The following is a 23,449-nucleotide window of genomic DNA, read 5'->3' as shown; positions in this document are numbered from 1 at the left end:
TGCACACCCCTATTAATAATACATGTCGCATCGTCTTTCTTCATCTGAATCGATAGAGAAAATGTGAATACCCTACCGCCAAACCCGTTTTATTTACGCGACATCGCATAATAAAAGACTTCTCATTAAACACCACAGAAACGTTAGAAAATTGAAAAGATTTTCAGGTTCTCTTTATTACTTAAATTTGATTATGTATGTAAACATCACACAAATCTTTACAGCTTAGTGTGCATTTCACATGTGCTACTCTCACAACTGCCACACTTTCTAAACGAGTAACTAACGAACGGCCATTTGACATTTAAGCGATGCCCGTTTGTAGAAGCTTCCAGTCACAATTCCTGCGAAATAAATATTGTGAAAACCTTTGCGTGGCTCTGTGGAAAGCTACACGAGTACACGCCTGTCTATATTACTATGCACTATTAAGCATCGCTTAAATGTCAAATGGCCGTTCGTTACTTGTTTTTAGTTTAATGTGGTAATAGTCAGCACTCGCGTGCAAAGGGCATAAGGAGGTCTGCTGCATTCACCGGTGAAAAATAAGACACTCAGGCCCATATACTATGAAATACATTAAATAATTTAACAGAAATATGTAGCAAACCTGTGGGTATGCTTGACATACGAACATACAGCGGAAATAGCAGTTCCCTTGATCAGAATTTAAAAAAATAAATGATGCGTGTCTTCTGTGCATTCACTAGTGTCTTCAATATATAGACCGGATTACAAAGAGTCAGTGAATATTCGCCAATGACACGATTACAGCGTTACATTTACTGGGAGTACTTTCCGTTTAGTGAACACTTTCCGTTTTTCGAAAATGTAGACGCAATAACATAAAACACCAGCAGGAGGCGCAGACTGCACACCTGCCTCTCCTTCCTGCCTCAGAAGTGATACAGATTGAGTACATTTTTCACAAACTTATCTGAAGGCTAAATAGTTGGGTTTGTTTAAAAACTATTAAACGATGAGAGGCATCGATGAAAATCAGCGTTCACATTCTAATGCAAACAACAAGTTGAAATGCTCAATGATCACAAAATGCAGGCTACGTCTCCAGGCGCTCTTTGCTGTCATAACCCATCTCCCCATCAGCCGCGATCCTGATCTCAGAACTCCAATAAATACGTCATGTGTGATATAATATATTCATTTCCGGTTTTAAAATGAAAATTAGCTAAAGTAATGTTCAATACAAACACACACAGCAATGCCATACACAGGACACGGATAATAGCCTATATTAAGTCCAATATTAAATGTGGAAATATATGTTGCAATACAACGACAAGGACAAATACTGATTTTATTGGCATGTTTCTTGATTATCTGACGTGGGAGAATATCAAAATTCACACTGTAAACCACATATTACATACATCTATTGATTATAATTTAAACGTGTATAAAATTACCTGTCTCGACATAAAAGTTTATAGCCTATTACAACAAATGGAATTTAGCCATATAGCCTTTGAAAATCTTTTCCATTCCGTACGATTATACGTCTCGACGCGGTAGCCTACTGAAGACCTCACCGAGCTGCGAGATTAAATTCTCGGGAGCGAGAGGCCTGTAAAACACTCTTTATCAGACAGAAGAGCTTAGGCGTTCCGTCTGCTGGAGTTCGCTGTAGACGACCGGCCGGTCTCGTGCTCAGGTCTGTATTTCAACCAGCAAATCAGCCACGTGACGACCACGGAAAACATGGCCAAGATGCTCGCGACAGACAGGCAAATTGGGCCCGCTGGCGAGGGAGGGCTGTTGTGATTTTGCACGAAGATAAGGCCCATGAACAGCAAGACAAGCATGGACAGAAAAGAGAAGATAACACAGACGCAGCCCGTGGTCAGGGCGACGCGCTTGCAGTTTTGGCAGCTCTCGTACCGCACAGAATCTTGAGACACTGTCGTGGCGGTGGACACAGTTGTAGAGGGGGTCGCCTGGCTCAGAGCCGCTCCAGTCGCTTCCTCGCGCCGTAGGGCAATGAGAGCGGGGTGTAGAGGCGGCGGATACGGGGGTAAGCTATCCTGGGGAAGAGGGTCTGAGTCGATGTAGAGAGGGAAAGCTTCCGTCACTTTCGTGTTGTTGGGCAGATTTTGTATCCGGTAGTCCGGCACCGGAGTCCTGTGGCGACACACAGGGCAGCTGACGCGCCACGGTCGGTCATCGCGGAGGTGCAGAGTGTGCAGACACTCCTCACAAAACGTGTGCAAGCATTCCAGAATCTTTGGCGCGCGGCGACCAAGGTCGAAATAATTATAACATATTTTGCATTCATACTCCTCATAAGGGAAAACCGCTGCACCCTGCGTTTCCGATCCGCTGTCGGCTAAATGAGCTTCTGCCATCTCATCTTTTGCTGTTCACACGCTCACACAAAAGACCTTCCAGACGAGCGATGACGATGTACACTCTGTTCTTGAATGCGCCATCCTCCCCTTGTTTACATTATATGGCATTACTATTTTTAAAAATCCTCACAATGTCTCTTGTTAATTGTACAGCCGGTCGTTCCCTTCGCTGTTTTGATCCTCCCGTTACATATTAACGGGACTGTTATGCTTCGGTTTGGAAAAGTGATGATGTAATGCCAGTGATTTCAGCGCGAGGGTTTGTCCGCCTGTGCGTGGATGTTGAGGGCAGCCCGCAGAGAAGAACACAGACACGAGTCTTCACGGCTAAAGAGTCCTCCGGCGCCGGTCCGACCACCTCGGGCTGCATGAAAATCCTGTTTAAATCGCGCTGGGGGACAGAGAAAACAGACGAGTCGAAAATATTGAAATAATAAGGCTCCTCGCGCGTCATCAAAACATCGCAGACAAAGGGTTTCTTTTCATTGAATTTAAAGCTGCACAATGAGGTTAAATTCCAGTTTCCGAGAAAGGGTAAAGTTCAAAGGATGCTCTTCCTTACCACAAAACGTCACTGTATATACTGTACCGAACATACAAAAAGGTAAAAAGCTGCATTAGTGAGTCATCCAATGTCCTGAAAACTGAACTGGACTAAAATATTGAAGGTTTGATTTCCAGCAAGGGCACTTATAACCTGTAGCAACAACATTAACGTGAAGAGCTGCAATAAATAGACACATTCATAAGCCTGGCATCTGTGGCTGAGACAGTTCCCTGCAAAAGCACGGGAAGTGGAGTGAAATCTGTTATTTCTGCTGTGTAGTTAAGGCATTTGGATTTGGGAAAAGATGAAAATGAGACAAAAGAACAGACAATAAGCTTTTATTTAATGGTATTTACATGCATTTATGTTTTAGCATTTTACAGAAACAGCTGTCTTTGTGCCAAGTCCCCCCATTTCCAGCTGTGCAAAAGATTAATTTAGAAGTAAATTGTTTGGTGTCTTATTTAGAAATGTCTTTCCAGGTCTTCACTGCAGCTGCTTTCAGTTGATCTTTGCTTGCTCAATTAGATTTAAACCAGGTGACTGACTTGGCCAGTCCAAAATGTTCCACTTTTTCCCCATTGATGAATGCTTTGGTTGCACAGGCAGTGTGTTTGGGGCCATTGTGTTGCTGCAGGAAGAAGCACTAGCCGATGAGGTTGGAGTTTCTCCGTACATAGCCAGAGAAAATCTGTCTGTACATTTCCAAATGTATCTGACTGCTGCCATCGTCCATTACATCATCAATAAAGATGAGTGAGCCTGTTCCAGAAGCAGCCATACATGCCCAAGCCATGACACTACTTCCTCCGTATTTCACAGATGAAGGATTAAATAAACGGACACCTTCACCCTTCTTCCTCACGGGTTCTGGGCAAAAACAATAAACTAAAACAAAACCAAATCCAGCGCCAGCGGTTCCGCAGCTTGCCCTTCTCTGTCTCGTGCTCCGACAAACTAAACTCAGACAAAATAAAGAATCGCTCAACTCGCTCTCGGTGTGAGCTCCCGGTCTCAACCCTGAACTGTGCTGAGGAACACCGCACCTTGGCCTCAACCCTGAACTGTGCTGAGGAACACCGCACCTTGGCCTCAACCCTGAACTGTGCTGAGGAACACCGCACCTTGGCTGCTTAATTAATGCAGCCCAGGTGCGTGTGCTCTCTCCGCCAGCCGGTGAAACCGAGACCAATCCGTTTCTCCGACAGACTAAATGCTCAGTTTGTTTTGGTCTCATCTGTCCATAAAAAGTGTATTCCAGAACTCTTCTGCCACATCTCTGTATTTTTTGGGGAATTCTAATCTGGCCTTTTGATTCTTGCTGCTGATGAGAGATCTGCAGCTTGCAGTACTCAAAGTCTCCTGCGTACGAAGGCTTGTGATATTTTCACCCTGCCCTCTGGAGACTGCAGGTGATGTCACTGGCTGCTGTTTTTAGGGTTTTGTGATATTCTCTCCCTGCCCTCTGGAGACTGCAGGTGATGTCACTGGCTGCTGTTTTTAGGGTTTTGTGATATTCTAACCCTGCCCTCTGGAGACTGCAGGTGATGTCACTGGCTGCTGTTTTTAGGGTTTTGTGATATTCTCTCCCTGCCCTCTGGAGACTGCAGGTGATGTCACTGGCTGCTGTTTTTAGGGTTTTGTGATATTCTAACCCTGCCCTCTGGAGACTGCAGGTGATGTCACTGGCTGCTGTTTTTAGGGTTTTTCTCACAGCACTCTGGGTTTGTTTGTCATTAGCTGAACCGGTCTTCCTTGGCCAACCTGTACGGTGTTTATTTCAGAGTCCACCGGTGGTTTATTTCTTTTTCAAGACTTTCCAAACTGCTGTACTTGATATACCCAGTTTCTTGTGCTATTCTCTGTAATGAATTCTTCTGTCCTCTCAGCTCACAGGTAAATGATTTTTCAGCCATAAGCCGCGTTTCCACCGAAATTACCCGGAACTTTCAGTCCCAGGAACTACTTTACCAGGAACTAAAAGGTTCCTTCAGCCAATGGTTGTCTGCGTTTCCACCGGGGTCTAAAGTACCGCGAAGATTAGGCAAATTAGCCCACTGACGTTGTCGTCGGTCCATCTGTCATATGATTTCTTCTGTAACCCCATACTACCACCGAAGTAGCCTACATTATTTTCTAATAACCGGGACAGCCCGGAGGGGTTTATTCCACTTATATACAACGGGTTACCAACAATGACTATATATGGTTACTTTTGTATTTATTGATTTTCATATATCCTCTCAAACACATTCATTAACAGCAGAAAACATGCACACGTTGTAAACAATTAGCTGTTTTATTACTTTCTCGTCGTCAATTCCATATAGGCTAATCGCAAAATGACAAGAATAGAACGAAAACTCGGACTTGCGTGAAAATGTAAATTAGTAGTGGTACAGCCACCGTTTGCTTTCCTTCGAAGTTACTGCTAGCCGAGCAGCGAAGTGTGCCCTCCAGATGCGAACCATGCACCATAAATGAGTCCATAGTCTTCCTGGTCTTTTCGTGGAATTGAAAAATGGCAGTAAAATTGATTAAAATTACGGCAGTCTGAAAAAGCTAAAGGGAAGATTACTAGAATTAACCTGTTATTTTACCCGGATAAAAAGTGCGGAAGGTGATTTCCAGTTTGCTTGTACTGTATCACCAATGTTAATTATGCAGAACTACCGCATACCTCACATAACTGTATCAAACGTTTTGAGTCAATTACAACGGGCTAACAAAGAAAATCCGGAAGAAAATATTCAGCAACCGAATTAATCCGTTTGAATGTTTTGGTAGCCTACGTAATATGCTGTCCCAGCACGAATGCTTAGCATTTTATACGAAAACGAATACTAAAGCAAGAAAAGAACAGAAGAGCACACGTTATAATTCCAAGACGTTGACAGGCTATAACCAAAAGTAGGCTACTGCGCCGCATAACATACAAGTTTGATTTGAAGTTATTATGAAAATAAATTGGTTTGCCGCTGCATATTTTCAAACATGGCGGGTAATGGCGGAAAATAAATACAACACAAATGCTACGAGTACTCGACCAATCAGAAATGTTCAGCGCTGCAAGCTCCACCCAAAAGGTTCCTGTACTTTCGGAAAGTACTACCCCCCGAGCAGGAACGTTTTGGGGGGTAAAACAAAGCCCCCAGAACTAAATTTAGACCCTAGTTCCTGCGGTGGAAACGCACTGAGTTCCTCAAAAGGTTCCTAGTTCCGGGGTATAGTTCCTGCGGTGGAAACGCGGCTATAGTTAGCCCTTTGGTTTCCACACAAAATATATCCCCACAAAACATGGTGTGGCAGATGCAGCCTACATTACAGATAAGAGTAAAGAGCAAGATGCCCAGTTTCTTATTAAATTCACATCTTTACATGACATTCTGCTGCTCCCATGCATATAACACTCTTTAGTATGGATCAGAGACTGCTGCTCCCATGCATATACCACTCTTTAGTATGGATCAGAGACTGCTGCTCCCATGCATATACCACTCTTTCGTATGGACCAGAGACTGCTGCTCCCATGCATATACCACTCTTTAGTATGGATCAGAGACTACTGCTCCCATGCATATACCACTCTTTAGTATGGACCAGAAACTGGAGACTGCAGGTGATGTCACTGGCTGTTGTTTTTAGGGTTTTTCTCACAGCACTTTGGGTTTGTGTTACTTTAAATGTTACATTGTGTTGTTATTTAACTGACTACCAAACTCAATATGTGTAAATAAAACAATTAACAAAAATAAACTCTAAGATTTGGGGACTGGTGCTCTACTGTGATTTAACAGTTGTACCATCCCTGTCCACCACAAATACTTAATATAATTTTGTTCTTTTAATGCCAAAACTGGACAGCAGCAGATAAAAAGAAATGACCAATTCATGCATTTCAGGAAGGGATCTGGCACCATTGAGTTTGACTACAGCTGCTAGGAAATGTATGCTTGCATTAGGGCCCAATCAGACAGCACAAACGTGACCTGAATAACAGGTTTAACACTGAAACATAGGTGCTGTTTTCTGTAGCCTACTGCCCATATCAGTAGGGAAATTACGCAAGGGACAAGCCCATAATTTATCTATAGCTTTATCTGTATATCCGTCGGGCTTTAGGACAGCTCGACAGTAAACACCTGTTGGAGAACGCACCTGAGTACACACCTCCACACCTGGGGAAAACGCTCAGTGTCGTTACAGTGGCGTACGCCAGGAATACTCACGCATCCATATTATACATGAATGGCGCAATGTTTAAATTCATTACATACCTGCAGGATTCAGAGCTGGTAGCCAGATTTCAAAGGAAATGTGGCTTGTTTGCAGTCGAGGACGAGCATCGGCGCGCTTGTGACCAAGCGCGCTTGACCGAGGATTACAGAAACCACGACACGAACAGCAACGCGGCGCTGCCTCGCAGTCGGCGTGGAAATGGCCATCTACAGGGACAGCTGATTGGCGCAGAAGACCACAGCGGCAGCTCTAATTACAAAGATGAAGTGAATGGAAACAAAGTGGATGTAAGTTAAACATTTCTAAACAATTGGTTCCATAAACCGTGTATTAGTTTGGTAAAATTTTAGCGTTGCCTTTGATATTCCAAACCACTCATTCAACTCCAACCTGAAACTAAGATAGATACTTTGTAACTGGCTTTTCCCGTTTCTCGACCTGCTTTAAAATGTCGAGCCGATATTGTACAGATCGGTATACTGATAGTCTGCGTTTTATTTTAAAGCTTCTTTCGAACGTTTTGCATTTTAGATCACAGACTGAAGTTGTATTTTGGAAATGTTCGGACAGTGTACTCACAGGTCTCCGGAACAACCGAGAGAAACACTAACGGCAGTTACACAAAATGTTTTTTTTGTTTGTTTTTTTTTACCGAGCATAAAGCGACACCCGCACAGGATGCAATCTCGCACAGACTAGCGCACGTGCTGAGCGGCAGCGGGTTTGCCCTGCCTCCAAGTCCTACAGCGCGTTATAGTCCCCCTTGTAAACGTATCGTCGTTCCAGACGATAACTTCCGGCAACGACATTGCCTGTTTTCTACACTGATACTTTCATTTCGCTTCAAAAAGTACATTTAGCTTGATAAAAAAAATAAAAAGTCACCAGCATAATATGCAGTATATAGTTTTGCAAGTTCCTGTTTTCTTCACGTCAGTCACACTTTTGGTAACAGTTTCTGTTGGGAGAGCACAGCTGTAACTTGTTTGTTGATTGGAAGGATGGAAGATAGGGGTAGTAGGGTGCACAAAAGAGTGGACAAATGTTGATATATTTGATATATGCAGTTGTGGAGGCTTTTCTGTCATTTTCTGTTCAATGTGTTTCCTACATTATTGTCTGACACCAAAATATTTTTAGCACTGAACAGCTGATTTGACTGGAAATTGAATAAACTAAAGTGTGGTCTCTGACTTTTGCACAGTACTGTGTGCATGTATGTGCGTGCATGTGCGTGTGTGTGTGTGCGCATGTGTGCGTGTGCTGCTGTACTCAGGGATGAAACCTCCATGTGCTAATTACACACACATAAGGACCCATAGCACAGTATGAAACCTCTATGTGATATATACACACACATAAGGTCCCATAGCACAGTATGAAACCTCTATGTGATATATGCACACACATAAGGTCCCATAGCACAGTATGAAACCTCTATGTGATATATACACACACATAAGGACCCATAGCACAGTATGAAACCTCTATGTGATATATACACACACATAAGGTCCCATAGCACAGTATGAAACCTCTATGTGATATATACACACACATAAGGTCCCATAGCACAGTATGAAACCTCTATGTGATATATACACACACATAAGGACCCATAGCACAGTATGAAACCTCTATGTGATATATACACACACATAAGGACCCATAGCACAGTATGAAACCTCTATGTGATATATACACACACATAAGGACCCATAGCACAGTATGAAACCTCTATGTGATATATACACACACATAAGGACCCATAGCACAGTATGAAACCTCTATGTGATATATACACACACATAAGGTCCCATAGCACAGTATGAAACCTCTATGTGATATATACACACACATAAGGTCCCATAGCACAGTATGAAACCTCTATGTGATATATACACACACATAAGGTCCCATAGCACAGTATGAAACCTCTATGTGATATATGCACACACATAAGGTCCCATAGCACAGTATGAAACCTCTATGTGATATATACACACACATAAGGACCCATAGCACAGTATGAAACCTCTATGTGATATATACACACACATAAGGACCCATAGCACAGTATGAAACCTCTATGTGATATATACACACACATAAGGTCCCATAGCACAGTATGAAACCTCCATGCGATAAATACAAACACGTAAGGATTCATCGTGATGAGAACGGTATTCTGGACTTCAATATCCGAAGGACTTCTGCCCGTAGTAAATTACCTGCCAAGCTGTTCCATATATTAACACCTCCCTGTGTAATTAAAAAAACTTCCTAAGATCCCTGCAGAATTAGTAGTCGTACCCCCCCCCCCCATGCTGCTGATTCCCTTCAGGCATACCCCCCCCCCCCCCCCCCCGCCCCATGACCCTGTACTACTGATAGAACTCAACCTGAAAACATTTCTGCAGTTCACTTTGTCCCCTATCTCAGGCTTTCTGAGTCTGAAAACCTCAGTCAGATACTTTCCATTTGCTCAACCTGAATAGTGCAAGTGTCTTCAGTCTTTCCTCATAACATTACATTTCATACCTGGAACCAATTTAGATGCCCTCCTTTTCCAGAGCCTTTATGTTTCCCTAGGACTGCACACAGTGCTGTTAATGTGGTCTGACAAAGGTATTCTATAACATCAATATAACCTCCTCATATTTACACCCAGAATACTTTACTGTGTATCCCAACATCCTGTTGGGTATCTCACTCTTACAGCTCAGTACTTGATAGTGATAGTCTTTCATGCACTGTTCCCTCGGTCTTTTTCAGTATGAACCTGTTATATTTTGCTTGAATGAATCTGTGGAGTCCTTAGGGCCAGAGCCCTGGGTCTTCTGGTATTGCATTCTCAACTTTTTACCTGTAACTGTCATCTTTGTAGAAATAACCATCACTTTGCCTTCACCTGTCCCACCTGTCCCACCTGTCCCACCTGTAGGCTCCGTCTGGCCCTCAGTACCAGGTGAGGAATGTGCTCCTGTACTACCTGTTCCTGGTGTCTGCAGGCCTGGGACAGGAAGTCTTCTACATCTCCTTCCTGCCCTGCATCCACTGGAACCTTGACCCCTTCCTGTGCCGCCGGCTGATCAACATGTGGACCGTGAGTTTTTCTGTCTCTGTCTCTTTCCCCACAGAAACACTGCTCTCTGTCTCTTTCCCCACAGAAACACTGCTCTCTGTCTCTTTCCCCACAGAAACACTGCTCTCTGTCTCTTTCCCCACAGAAACACTGCTCTCTGTCTCTTTCCCCACAGAAACACTGCTCTCTGTCTCTTTCCCCACTGAAACACTGCTCTCTGTCTCTTTCCCCACTGAAACACTGCTCTCTATCTCTTTCCCCACTGAAACACTGCTCTCTGTCTCTTTCCCCACAGAAACACTGCTCTCTGTCTCTTTCCCCACTGAAACACTGCTCTCTGTCTCTTTCCCCACAGAAACACTGCTCTCTTTCTCTTTCCCCACAGAAACACTGCTCTCTGTCTCTTTCCCCACAGAAACACTGCTCTCTGTCTCTTTCCCCACAGAAACACTGCTCTCTGTCTCTTTCCCCACTGAAACACTGCTCTCTGTCTCTTTCCCCACAGAAACACTGCTCTCTTTCTCTTTCCCCACAGAAACACTGCTCTCTGTCTCTTTCCCCACAGAAACACTGCTCTCTGTCTCTTTCCCTACAGAAACACTGCTCTCTGTCTCTTTCCCCACTGAAACACTGCTCTCTGTCTCTTTCCCCACTGAAACACTGCTCTCTGTCTCTTTCCCCACTGAAACACTGCTCTCTGTCTCTTTCCCCACAGAAACACTGCTCTCTGTCTCTTTCCCCACAGAAACACTGCTCTCCGTCTCTTTCCCCACTGAAACACTGCTCTCTGTCTCTTTCCCCACTGAAACACTGCTCTCTGTCTCTTTCCCCACTGAAACACTGCTCTCTGTCTCTTTCCCCACAGAAACACTGCTCTCTGTCTCTTTCCCCACTGAAACACTGCTCTCTGTCTCTTTCCCCACTGAAACACTGCTCTCTGTCTCTTTCCCCACAGAAACACTGCTCTCTGTCTCTTTCCCCACTGAAACACTGCTCTCTGTCGCTTTCCCCACAGAAACACTGCCCTCTGTCTCTTTCCCTACAGAAACACTGCTCTTTGTCTCTTTCCCCACAGAAACACTGCTCTCTGTCTCTTTCCCTACAGAAACACTGTTCTCTGTCTCTTTCCCCACAGAAACACTGCTCTCTGTCTCTTTCCCCACAGAAACACTGCTCTCTGTCTCTTTCCCCACTGAAACACTGCTCTCTGTCTCTTTCCCCACTGAAACACTGCTCTCTGTCTCTTTCCCCACTGAAACACTGCTCTCTGTCTCTTTCCCCACAGAAACACTGCTCTCTGTCTCTTTCCCCACAGAAACACTGCTCTCTGTCTCTTTCCCCACAGAAACACTGCTCTCTTTCTCTTTCCCCACTGAAACACTGCTCTCTGTCTCTTTCCCCACTGAAACACTGCTCTCTGTCTCTTTCCCCACAGAAACACTGCTCTCTGTCTCTTTCCCCACAGAAACACTGCTCTCTTTCTCTTTCCCCACAGAAACACTGCTCTCTGTCTCTTTCCCCACAGAAACACTGCTCTCTTTCTCTTTCCCCACTGAAACACTGCTCTCTGTCTCTTTCCCCACAGAAACACTGCTCTCTGTCTCTTTCCCCACATAAACACTGCTCCCTGTCTCTTTCCCCACTGAAACACTGCTCTCTGTCTCTTTCCCCACTGAAACACTGCTCTCTGTCTCTTTCCCCACAGAAACACTGCTCTCTGTCTCTTTCCCCACTGAAACACTGCTCTCTGTCTCTTTCCCTACTGAAACACTGCTCTCTTTCTCTTTCCCCACTGAAACACTGCTCTCTGTCTCTTTCCCCACTGAAACACTGCTCTCTGTCTCTTTCCCCACAGAAACACTGCTCTCTGTCTCTTTCCCCACAGAAACACTGCTCTCTTTCTCTTTCCCCACAGAAACACTGCTCTCTGTCTCTTTCCCCACAGAAACACTGCTCTCTTTCTCTTTCCCCACTGAAACACTGCTCTCTTTCTCTTTCCCCACTGAAACACTGCTCTCTGTCTCTTTCCCCACATAAACACTGCTCCCTGTCTCTTTCCCCACTGAAACACTGCTCTCTGTCTCTTTCCCCACTGAAACACTGCTCTCTGTCTCTTTCCCCACAGAAACACTGCTCTCTGTCTCTTTCCCCACTGAAACACTGCTCTCTGTCTCTTTCCCCACTGAAACACTGCTCTCTGTCTCTTTCCCCACAGAAACACTGCTCTCTGTCTCTTTCCCTACAGAAACACTGCTCTCTGTCTCTTTCCCCACTGAAACACTGCTCTCTGTCTCTTTCCCTACAGAAACACTGCTCTCTGTCTCTTTCCCCACTGAAACACTGCTCTCTGTCTCTTTCCCCACTGAAACACTGCTCTCTGTCTCTTTCCCCACTGAAACACTGCTCTCTGTCTATTTCCCCACTGAAACACTGCTCTCTGTCTCTTTCCCCACAGAAACACTGCTCTCTGTCTCTTTCCCCACAGAAACACTGCTCTCTGTCTCTTTCCCCACTGAAACACTGCTCTCTGTCTCTTTCCCCACAGAAACACTGCTCTCTGTCTCTTTCCCCACTGAAACACTGCTCTCTGTCTCTTTCCCCACTGAAACACTGCTCTCTGTCTCTTTCCCCACTGAAACACTGCTCTCTGTCTCTTTCCCCACTGAAACACTGCTCTCTGCCTCTTTCCCCACTGAAACACTGCTCTCTGTCTCTTTCCCCACTGAAACACTGCTCTCTGTCTCTTTCCCCACTGAAACACTGCTCTCTGTCTCTTTCCCCACAGAAACACTGCTCTCTGTCTCTTTCCCTACAGAAACACTGCTCTCTGTCTCTTTCCCCACAGAAACACTGCTCTCTGTCTCTTTCCCTACAGAAACACTGTTCTCTGTCTCTTTCCCCACAGAAACACTGCTCTCTGTCTCTTTCCCCACTGAAACACTGCTCTCTGTCTCTTTCCCCACTGAAACACTGCTCTCTGTCTCTTTCCCCACTGAAACACTGCTCTCTGTCTCTTTCCCCACTGAAACACTGCTCTCTGTCTCTTTCCCCACTGAAACACTGCTCTCTGTCTCTTTCCCCACTGAAACACTGCTCTCTGTCTCTTTCCCCACAGAAACACTGCTCTCTGTCTCTTTCCCCACAGAAACACTGCTCTCTGTCTCTTTCCCCACAGAAACACTGCTCTCTTTCTCTTTCCCCACTGAAACACTGCTCTCTGTCTCTTTCCCCACAGAAACACTGCTCTCTGTCTCTTTCCCCACAGAAACACTGCTCTCTTTCTCTTTCCCCACAGAAACACTGCTCTCTGTCTCTTTCCCCACAGAAACACTGCTCTCTTTCTCTTTCCCCACTGAAACACTGCTCTCTGTCTCTTTCCCCACTGAAACACTGCTCTCTGTCTCTTTCCCCACATAAACACTGCTCCCTGTCTCTTTCCCCACTGAAACACTGCTCTCTGTCTCTTTCCCCACAGAAACACTGCTCTCTGTCTCTTTCCCCACAGAAACACTGCTCTCTGTCTCTTTCCCCACTGAAACACTGCTCTCTGTCTCTTTCCCCACTGAAACACTGCTCTCTGTCTCTTTCCCCACTGAAACACTGCTCTCTGTCTCTTTCCCCACTGAAACACTGCTCTCTGTCTCTTTCCCCACAGAAACACTGCTCTCTGTCTCTTTCCCTACAGAAACACTGCTCTCTGTCTCTTTCCCCACTGAAACACTGCTCTCTGTCTCTTTCCCTACAGAAACACTGCTCTCTGTCTCTTTCCCCACTGAAACACTGCTCTCTGTCTCTTTCCCCACTGAAGCACTGCTCTCTGTCTCTTTCCCCACAGAAACACTGCTCTCTGTCTCTTTCCCCACTGAAACACTGCTCTCTGTCTCTTTCCCCACTGAAACACTGCTCTCTGTCTCTTTCCCCACTGAAGCACTGCGCTCTTTTCTCTCTAAAGCAAAGCTGGAATGCAACAAATGGTTAGAGGATGCCAAAGCCTTATGTTCAAAAAATGTCAAACATTTTTAAATGCAATTTTTTGATAGGGCTGTTATACACACAGTGCTGTAACTCTGTGATGTTATACACAGTGTGCTGTATCTCTGTGATGTTATACACAGTGTGCTGTATTCTGTGATGTTATACACAGTGCTGTATCTCTGTGATGTTATACACAGTGTGCTGTAACTGTGATGTTATACACAGTGTGCTGTAACTGTAATGTTATACACAGTGTGCTGTATCTCTGTGATGTTATACACAGTGTGCTGTATCTCTGTGATGTTATACACAGTGTGCTGTAACTCTGTGATGTTATACACATGGGGCTGTAACACTGTGATGTTATACACAGTGTGCTGTAACTCTGTGATGTTATACACATGGGGCTGTAACAATGTGATGTTATACACAGTGTGCTGTAACTCTGTGATGTTATACACAGTGTGCTGTAACACTGTGATGTTATACACAGTGTGCTGTAACGGTGATGTTATACACAGTGTGCTGTAACACTGTGATGTTATACACAGTGTGCTGTAACTGTGATGTTATACACAGTGTGCTGTAACTCTGTGATGTTATACACAGTGTGCTGTAACTCTGTGATGTTATACACAGTGTGTTGTAACTGTGATGTTATACACAGTGTGCTGGTTTTCTGTTTGTCAGGTGAAGTGCTCCATGGCTTTAAACTGGATTTCAGGCCCGTGGAGCTGAAGGCCACAGCTAAATCTCTGCTAATAAGGCCCTAATTAAAGAGTCCTTGTGTGTGGCTCCGTACAGTGACATCTGCTGTCACCACAATGGCCTGTTGTTGCTGCCTAAAACTGACCTGCTTCAAGTGGCAAACCCCATTCTATAGCAGTGTTTTATATGGGCAGATGTGATATAACAGTGTTTATAGGGGTGTATGTGATATAGCAGTGTTTTATAATGGTGGATGTGCTATAGCATTGTTTTATATGGGTATATGGGCTATAGCATTGTTTTATAATACAGCTGTCCCAGAATGCACCTGTCTCACAGTACAGCTGTATTATGGTGCAGCTGTTTCAGAATGCATCTGTCCCACAGTGCAGCTATCCCAGAATGGGCCTGTCTCACAGTGCAGCTATCCCAGAATGCATCTGTCCCACAGTGAAACTATCCCAGAATGCAGCTGTCCCCGAATGCACCAGTCCCACAGTGCAGCTGTGCCTTATGCTTCTCTAAACCCAAACAGCGCACATCTGCACTCCTCACAGGGAAACAGGGATGAGTACACAATAAATAGTTTAAATTCTTTGCGTCCTGCCTTAGGGGAATAAAATGGAGGGGGGACAACACTGTCTTTGTCCCACCACCATGGGAGCCTGTGTCTACCAGCACAGCTGCCAAAGGTAAACGCTCCTGTGTGAGCTCTTAAACATGGAGCATCTCACACTCCACATGGGCTACCACAGAGATACCGTACCCTAAAGGTCACCCTAAACCTAACAGCTGCACAGATCAGAGGATAGTGTGTATGCAGGAGTGTGTGTCTGTGTATGTGTGTGTGTGTGTGTTTGTTTCTGTGTGTATGTGTGTGTGTGTGTGTGTGTTTGTGTCTGTCTGTCTGTGTGTGTGTATGCAGGAGTGTGTGTGTGTTTGTGTGTGCATGTAGAGCGGTGAACTGGCACATTGTGCCTTGGGTGACAGTGAGGAGTCCATTACAGGCACGCACAGTGTTTCTGATGTAACTTCCTGTTTCATTCATCATATGCACACGGGCTGCAGTGGTGAGCCTCATCCTTAGGAACTGTGTGTGAACAGCATGCACACAGAACACGCATGGTTAAAGGGCATGTATAGCAGGTGTGTGAAACATACGTTTAAAAGTGTGTGCGCATGTACCACATAAACTGCATTCAGTAGCGTGTGTGTAGTGTGTAGCATGTTCATAGTGCATGTGTAGCGTGTGCATAGCACCTGTGTATTGTGTGACTGAATAGCTGCTGTTTGCATTTCTCAGCACTGTAATCAGCTAAGCTCACACACCTGGAGCTGCACCAAGACAGGTGAGGAAATGTGACTGCCCTGTGGGTGTGGCAGCTTTCAGCAGGGCAGGCGGGGGGGGAGAGTGTGGCAGCTAGCAGCAGGTCAGGTGGGGAGTGTGGCAGCAGGTCAGGTGGGGGAGTGTGTCGGCACTGTGGGTGTGGCAGCTAGCAGCAGGTCAGGTGGGGAGTGTGTCGGCACTGTGGGTGTGGCAGCTAGCAGCAGGTCAGGTGTGGGAGTGTGTCGGCACTGTGGGTGTGGCAGCTAGCAGCAGGTCAGGTGGGGGAGTGTGGCAGCAGGTCAGGTGGGGGAGTGTGTCGGCACTGTGGGTGTGGCAGCTAGCAGCAGGTCAGGTGGGGGAGTGTGGCAGCAGGTCAGGTGGGGGAGTGTGTCGGCACTGTGGGTGTGGCAGCTAGCAGCAGGTCAGGTGGGGGAGTGTGGCAGCAGGTCAGGTGGGAGAGTGTGTCGGCACTGTGGGTGTGGCAGCTAGCAGCAGGACAGGTGGGGGAAGTGTGGCAGCAGGTCAGGTGGGGGAGTGTGGCAGCAGGTCAGGTGGGGAGTGTGGCAGCAGGTCAGGTGGGGGAGTGTGGCAGCCTATGGGTGTGGCAGCTAGAAGCAGGTCAGGTGGGGGAGTGTGGCAGCAGGTCAGGTGGGGAGTGTGGCAGCACTGTGGGTGTGGCAGCTAGAAGCAGGTCAGGTGGGGGAGTGTGTCGGCACTGTGGGTGTGGCAGCTAGAAGCAGGACAGGTGGGGAGTGTGGCAGCACTGTGGGAATGGCAGCTAGCAACTTGTGTCTGAGTTAGCTGGTATACAGCCTGAGGAGAAACTAGCCTGGCTGAGAATCTGTAACAATGTGTCACATCACTGACAGCAGTACTTTCTCATAGTCTTTCCGTGTTCCATTGCTACTGGTGCATGTTGGGTAATTGCATATGCGGAAATTTCTCTCTGTCCCTGTTCCGTAATTCTCAATAGATTTTTTTGTTTGTGATTGGAAGGCACATGAGGGCATGTTTGTCAGGATTTATCTTTTATTGCTATGGTTATGTTAACACTTGTTGATGAAATCTGTGTCTCAGCACCCCAAGGGCCATAACAGTTGGTCTGTCACCTCCATTTCTGAATAAGAATCAGGCAAAGGAAGACGGTGACTCGAGCCACAGCACTGTCAGCGAGCATCTTGTATTTTAACACCAGGAGGCTTGTAGACATCCATTAAAAATGTTAATGATGGAATTAGCACCACCCCAGGAATTCTGCTTACAAGTGTTCTTCCCACAAAAACAGGAAAGAAAAACTGATGCTTCTATCTCTCTTTCTCTTTCTCTCTCTCACTCTCTCTTCTCCACTCATTAATTAAACATAACTATTGAGCTTAAAATACATCTCTAAAAGCTCAGGACCTCCAGATTGTTGCCAGACCCTACTACAGACAGCAATGACTTATTTATACTGCAGTGGTGATGTTGCACTTGCCTTCAGTACAGAGATGATCACCTGAGTTTTGGGACTTCAGTGCAGAGATGATCACCTGAGTTTTGGGTCATCAGTGCTGAGATGATCACCTGGGTTTTGGGTCTTCAGTGCAGAGAAAATCACCTGGGTTTTGGGTCTTCAGTGTAGAGAAAATCACCTGGGTTTTGGGTCTTCAGTGTAGAGAAAATCACCTGGGTCTCTCCGTAGCCTGGTTTAAATATGACAGCGACAGTGTTGGTCACAGTCCAGGCTGAACGAGTGCATCACACCTGAAACAGGAAGTAGTGTGGCTCCTTCCTCCTGTGTTCCTACACCAGGGGGGTGAGCTTTTGGGAAACGCCCTTTTCACATCCATTTTGGGTGCTTATAGCTGCACTTCCTGTGCTCTAAGGTGGTGATGTACATCGGCCAGGTGTTGAAGGATATGCTGAAGATGCCACGGCCTCTGTCGCCCCCTGTGGTGAAGTTGGAGACGCGCGTGAATGCGGAATACGGAATGCCTTCCACCCACGCCATGGCAGCCACCGCCATCTTCTTCACCTTCCTCTTCAGCGCCACCCACAGGTTCCAGGTGGGTGACCATCAGAGGTTTCAGGGGAAGCAGTGGCCAGTCCTGGCCAGGGAAGCTGTGGACACGAGGGGGGCGGGTGGTCCTGGGGGGGTCCCTGGCGCTCTGGCCCCAGGCTCAGTTCTGGGGTCCCTTCCTGGTGGTGGCTGGTGATCGTGGCTCCCCAAGGGGAAGATCATAGGGGGGTGTCGCTCATCTTCAGTCAGATAGAGCTCCTCCCACCCAGCTGTTACCACTGGTTACAGGGTAGAGTTAATGGTGTCAGTGGTTACAGGGTAGAGTTCATGCGCTGGTGTCAGTGGTTACAGTGTAGAGTTAACGCGCTGGTGTTAGTGGTTACAGGGTAGTGTTAATGCGCTGGTCAGTGGTTACAGGGTAGAGTTAATGCGCTGGTGTTAGTGGTTACAGGGTAGTGTTAATGCACTGGTCAGTGGTTACAGGGTAGAGTTAATGCGCTGGTGTCAGTGGATACAGGGTAGAGTTAATGCGCTGGTCAGTGGTTACAGGGTAGAGTTAATGCGCTGGTGTTAGTGGTTACAGGGTAGTGTTAATGTGCTGGTCAGTGGTTACAGGGTAGAGTTAATGCGCTGGTGTCAGTGGTTACAGGGTAGAGTTAATGCGCTGGTGTCAGTGGTTACAGGGTAGAGTTAATGCGCTGGTCAATGGTTACAGGGTAGAGTTCATGCGCTGGCTGGTCAGTGGTTACAGGGTAGAGTTCATGCACTGATGTCAGTGGTTACAGGGTAGTGTTAATGCGCTGGTGTCAGTGGTTACAGGGTAGTATTAATGCGCTGGTGTCAGTGGTTACAGGGTAGAGTTCATGCGCTGGTGTCAGTGGTTACAGGGTAGAGTTCATGCACTGATGTCATTGGTTACAGAATAGAGTTAATGGTGTCAGTGGTTACAGGTTGGAGTTAATGGTGTCAGTGGTTACAGGGTAAAGTTAATGCACAAGTCAGTGGTTACAGGTTAGAGTTAATGGTGTCAGTGGTTACAGGGTAAAGTTAATGCACGTGAGTCAGTGGTTACAGGTTAGAGTTAATGGTCTCAGTGGTTACAGGCTAAAGTTAATGCACATGAGTCAGTGGTTACAGGTTAGAGTTAATGCACTGGTGTCAGTGGTTACAGGGTGGAGTTAATGCCCTGGTTTCAGTGGGTCCATTTATGCTGGTTTTACAGGTGTAGAAAAGGTAACGCATCCTTTTGAAAAACAGGTGAGAACAGATAGACCAGGTATGTGGCTTAGCCTGTTCTGGCTCACTGTTCCCTCTCAGATATGTCTGAAGCATTAAGGAGCTTTATTAACAACAGAAGTGTGTCCAAATTGCTTGTGTGTGCAAACCTGGATGAGCTCAAATACTCCTGTGTATGATGCACAGGAATTCTGTTATGCCTGTGTGAGTGTGTGGGTGTGTGCACGTGCATTAGTGTGTGAGAGAGAGTGTGCGCCCATGCGTGTGTGCGCATGTGTGCATATGAGTGAGTGAGTGTGCACTTGTGTTTGTGTTGTTAGGAAGAAACAGGAAGAGCTCGTATGGGTGTGTGTGAGAGTGTGTGCGGGATGTGTGTGTATGTGTGTGTTAGGGAGAAAGAGGAAGAGCTTGTATGGGTGTGTGTGTGTGTTAGAGAGAAACAGGAAGAGCCTGTATGGGTGTGTGTGTGTGTGCACGTGCATGGGTGTATGTGGGTGTGTGTGATTCTGTAGGCCAGCTGTAGGTACCTGAGGCCTGAGAGGTGAAAGGTCAGGCCAGCCAATCACAGGTCAGAGAGCAGCGTGCTGTCTCAGGTCCTTTGTGTGGGCAGCTATTCAGCGTCTTCATGAACCTCCACTCATTGTGTGGAGCCGCACCCACAGGAGGAGGAACTGCATCAATCTGCACTCAGCTTCACGCTTCATTCAAATGCAGAAACGGAAACACAGAGAAAAGGGCAGCAGGAGACAGAAAGAGAGATGGATGGATAGAGACGAGAGAGAGAATGAGGGAAATAATGCCATTCAAACACCAACCTGTGAGGTAGCGGTAACTGGGGGGGGGGGGCTTATTTCTGCAGAGTTGATGAAAGGACAGAAACAGGAGAGAGGTGAAGGGGAAAGATTGAGGCTCTGGTTCAGTCTACTCAGTCAGGTACAATGTGTGGAATTTAAAGTGACGACATCATTGAGAATCTAATTCACCTCTGTGAGTCTGCCTGATCACACACCTACAAGTAAACACCTGTATGTGTATGCATGCGCTACATGATGTGGTACCTGTTACTAAGCCCTGTGTGGCCAGTTATGGCCAGTTGTCTGTGTCTCCTGTAGTTTCAGTCTGAGTCTGTGTGTCCTATAGTTTGAGTCTCTGTGTCCTGTAGCTTCAGTTTGAGTCTGTGTCCTGTAGTTTCAGTTTGAGTCTGTGTGTTGTAGTTTGAGTAGGTGTGTCCTGTAGTTTCAGTTTGAGTGTGTGTGTATTGTAGTTTGAGTCTGTGTGTCCTGTAGTTTCATTTTGAGTCTGTGTGTCCTGTAGTTCCAGTTTGAGTTTGTGTGTCCTGTAGTTTGAGTCTGTGTGTCCTGTAGTTTCAGTTTGAGTTTGTGTCCTGTAGTTTGAGTCTGTGTGTCCTGTAGTTTCAGTTTGAGTCTGTGTGTCCTGTAGTTCCAGTTTGAGTCTGTGTGTCCTGTAGTTTGAGTCTGTGTGTCCTGTAGTTTCAGTTTGAGTCTGTGTGTCCTGTAGTTCCAGTTTGAGTCTGTGTGTCCTGTAGTTTGAGTCTGTGTGTCCTGTAGTTTCAGTTTGAGTCTGTGTGTCCTGTAGTTCCAGTTTGAGTCTGTGTGTCCTTTAGTTTCAGTTTGAGTCTGTGTGTCCTGTAGTTTGAGTCTGTGTGTCCTGTAGTTCCAGTTTGAGTCTGTGTGTCCTGTAGTTCCAGTTTGAGTCTGTGTGTCCTTTAGTTTCAGTTTGAGTCTGTGTGTCCTGTAGTTCCAGTTTGAGTCGGGGCTGCTGTTGGCTGTGGTGCTGTCTGCCCTGGTGTGTCTCAGCCGTCTGTACACAGGCATGCACTCTGCACTGGTGAGTAACACAAAAAAACCCCGCCCCTGCACACACACACACACGCACATACGCACACACTCGCACACATGCACATACATACGCACGCATTTACACACAGACTCACACACTTGCACACGCACAATATTAACTCACACACTCTTGACAGCAGCTTGATTTCTGTGTGGCGAGTTTTCAGTTTTAAAGCTCAGTTTAAAGCTCAGTTTTAAAGTCTGGCTGCGTTTCTAAGCGCTTTTCTTGCCCCTCTTTCAGGACGTTATTGGGGGAGCCCTGATTTCAGTGCTGCTGATGCTGCTTACCTACCCAGCGTGGGACGCTTTCGACCGGCTGCAGCTAACAAGCCCGCTCTCCCCCGTGGTGTCAGTGGTACTGCCCTTTCTCCTCAGCTACAGCTACCCCGAGTTGGACCATTACAGCACCACGCGGGGGGACACCACCACCATCCTGGGGGTGGGCGCCGGCTGCTCGGCCGGGTACTGGGTGAACGAGCAACTCGGGGAGACCTTCGAGCCCCAGGGGGACTTCCCCATCCCCCTCCCGCCGCTGACCTGGGGGGCGCTGCTTTTGGGGGGGACGCGCTCCCTGATGGGCGTGGCTCTGCTGCTGGGCACACGGCACGTGGTGAAGAGTGCCAGCTTGTGGGCACTGTGCTCCTGGCACCAGGCATGTGCCAGCGATGCCCGCACGCGCAGGCGCAGAGAGATCGAGGTGCCCTACAAGTTCACCACCTACACGGTGGTGGGCCTGGTCAACACGGTCCTGCTCAACAAAGCCTTCCGGCTCCTGGGCCTGCTCTGAGACAGGCCTCCTGCCTGAACACTCAGCCAGAACTGCGCCTGAACACTAACCCAGAAAACTCGACTGCGCCTGAACACATCCTGGGACTCCTCTGAGAAGCCTTCTGCCTGAACACTCAGCCAGAAACACGACTGCGCCTGAACACTAACCCAGAAACACGACTGCGCCTGAACACTAACCCAGAAAACTCGACTGTGCCTGAACACTAACCCAGAAACACGACTGCGCCTGAACACTAACCCAGAAACACGACTGCGCCTGAACACTAACCCAGAAACACGACTGCGCCTGAACACTAACCCAGAAACACGACTGCGCCTGAACACTCAGCCAGAAACACGACTGCGCCTGAACACTAACCCAGAAACACGACTGCGCCTGAACACTCGGACAGAAACACGACTGCGCCTGAACACTAACCCAGAAACACGACTGCGCCTGAACACTAACCCAGAAACACGACTGCACCTGAACACATCCTGGGACTCCTCTGAGAAGCCTTCTGCCTGAACACTGAGCCAGAAACACGACTGCGCCTGAACACTAACCCAGAAACACGACTGCGCCTGAACACTAACCCAGAAACACGACTGCACCTGAACACATCCTGGGACTCCTCTGAGAAGCCTTCTGCCTGAACACTGAGCCAGAAACACGACTGCACCTGAACACTCGGACAGAAACACGACTGCGCCTGAACACTCGGACAGAAACACGACTGCGCCTGAACACTAACCCAGAAACACGACTGCGCCTGAACACTAACCCAGAAACACGACTGCGCCTGAACACTAACCCAGAAACACGACTGCGCCTGAACACTAACCCAGAAACACGACTGCACCTGAACACATCCTGGGACTCCTCTGAGAAGCCTTCTGCCTGAACACTGAGCCAGAAACACGACTGCACCTGAACACTCGGACAGAAACACGACTGCGCCTGAACACTAACCCAGAAACACGACTGCGCCTGAACACTAACCCAGAAACACGACTGCACCTGAACACATCCTGGGACTCCTCTGAGAAGCCTTCTGCCTGAACACTGAGCCAGAAACACGACTGCACCTGAACACTCGGACAGAAACACGACTGCGCCTGAACACTCGGACAGAAACACGACTGCGCCTGAACACTAACCCAGAAACACGACTGCGCCTGAACACTAACCCAGAAACACGACTGCGCCTGAACACTAACCCAGAAACACGACTGCGCCTGAACACTCAGCCAGAAATACGACTGCGTCTGACCCCTTCTATCCAATCAAATCCCTGATCCCTTCTGTCCAATCAAAACCCTGACACCCTTCTGTCCAA

General features: G+C 47.1%; 2 protein-coding genes across 3 annotated transcripts; one reads left to right on the top strand and one right to left on the bottom strand.

Moving 5' to 3' along the window:
* Positions 1-147: 147 nt before the first annotated feature.
* On the bottom strand, positions 148-2,389 carry LOC118208882 (E3 ubiquitin-protein ligase RNF152). Its single transcript, XM_035383840.1, has one exon. The coding sequence runs from the start codon at positions 2,361-2,363 to the stop codon at positions 1,617-1,619; it is 747 nt and encodes a 248-aa protein (XP_035239731.1). The 5' UTR covers positions 2,364-2,389; the 3' UTR covers positions 148-1,616.
* A 364-nt stretch (positions 2,390-2,753) lies between these two features.
* Positions 2,754-22,292, top strand: sgpp2 (sphingosine-1-phosphate phosphatase 2). 2 transcript variants are annotated; one of them, XR_004761649.1, is made up of 7 exons: positions 2,754-2,970; positions 7,246-7,439; positions 10,097-10,258; positions 18,113-18,292; positions 21,241-21,330; positions 21,583-22,194; positions 22,233-22,292. XR_004761649.1 is itself a non-coding variant. In XM_035383839.1 (6 exons), exons 1-6 carry the CDS (start codon positions 2,871-2,873, stop codon positions 22,126-22,128), a joined length of 1,272 nt encoding a protein of 423 aa, XP_035239730.1. In that variant the 5' UTR covers positions 2,754-2,870; the 3' UTR covers positions 22,129-22,223. The 2 variants fall into 2 exon arrangements, 1 of the variants encoding a protein (XP_035239730.1); XM_035383839.1 differs by lacking the exon at positions 22,233-22,292 and having other exon boundaries at positions 21,583-22,223.
* The last annotated feature ends 1,157 nt before the right edge of the window (positions 22,293-23,449 follow it).

This window comes from Anguilla anguilla, chromosome 12 (assembly GCF_013347855.1).
Source record: "Anguilla anguilla isolate fAngAng1 chromosome 12, fAngAng1.pri, whole genome shotgun sequence".
In the NCBI taxonomy this organism is placed as follows: Eukaryota; Metazoa; Chordata; class Actinopteri; order Anguilliformes; family Anguillidae; genus Anguilla; species Anguilla anguilla.
The sequence above is the reverse complement of the archived record's forward strand: the minus strand, read 5'-3'. Positions and strand labels throughout refer to the sequence as shown.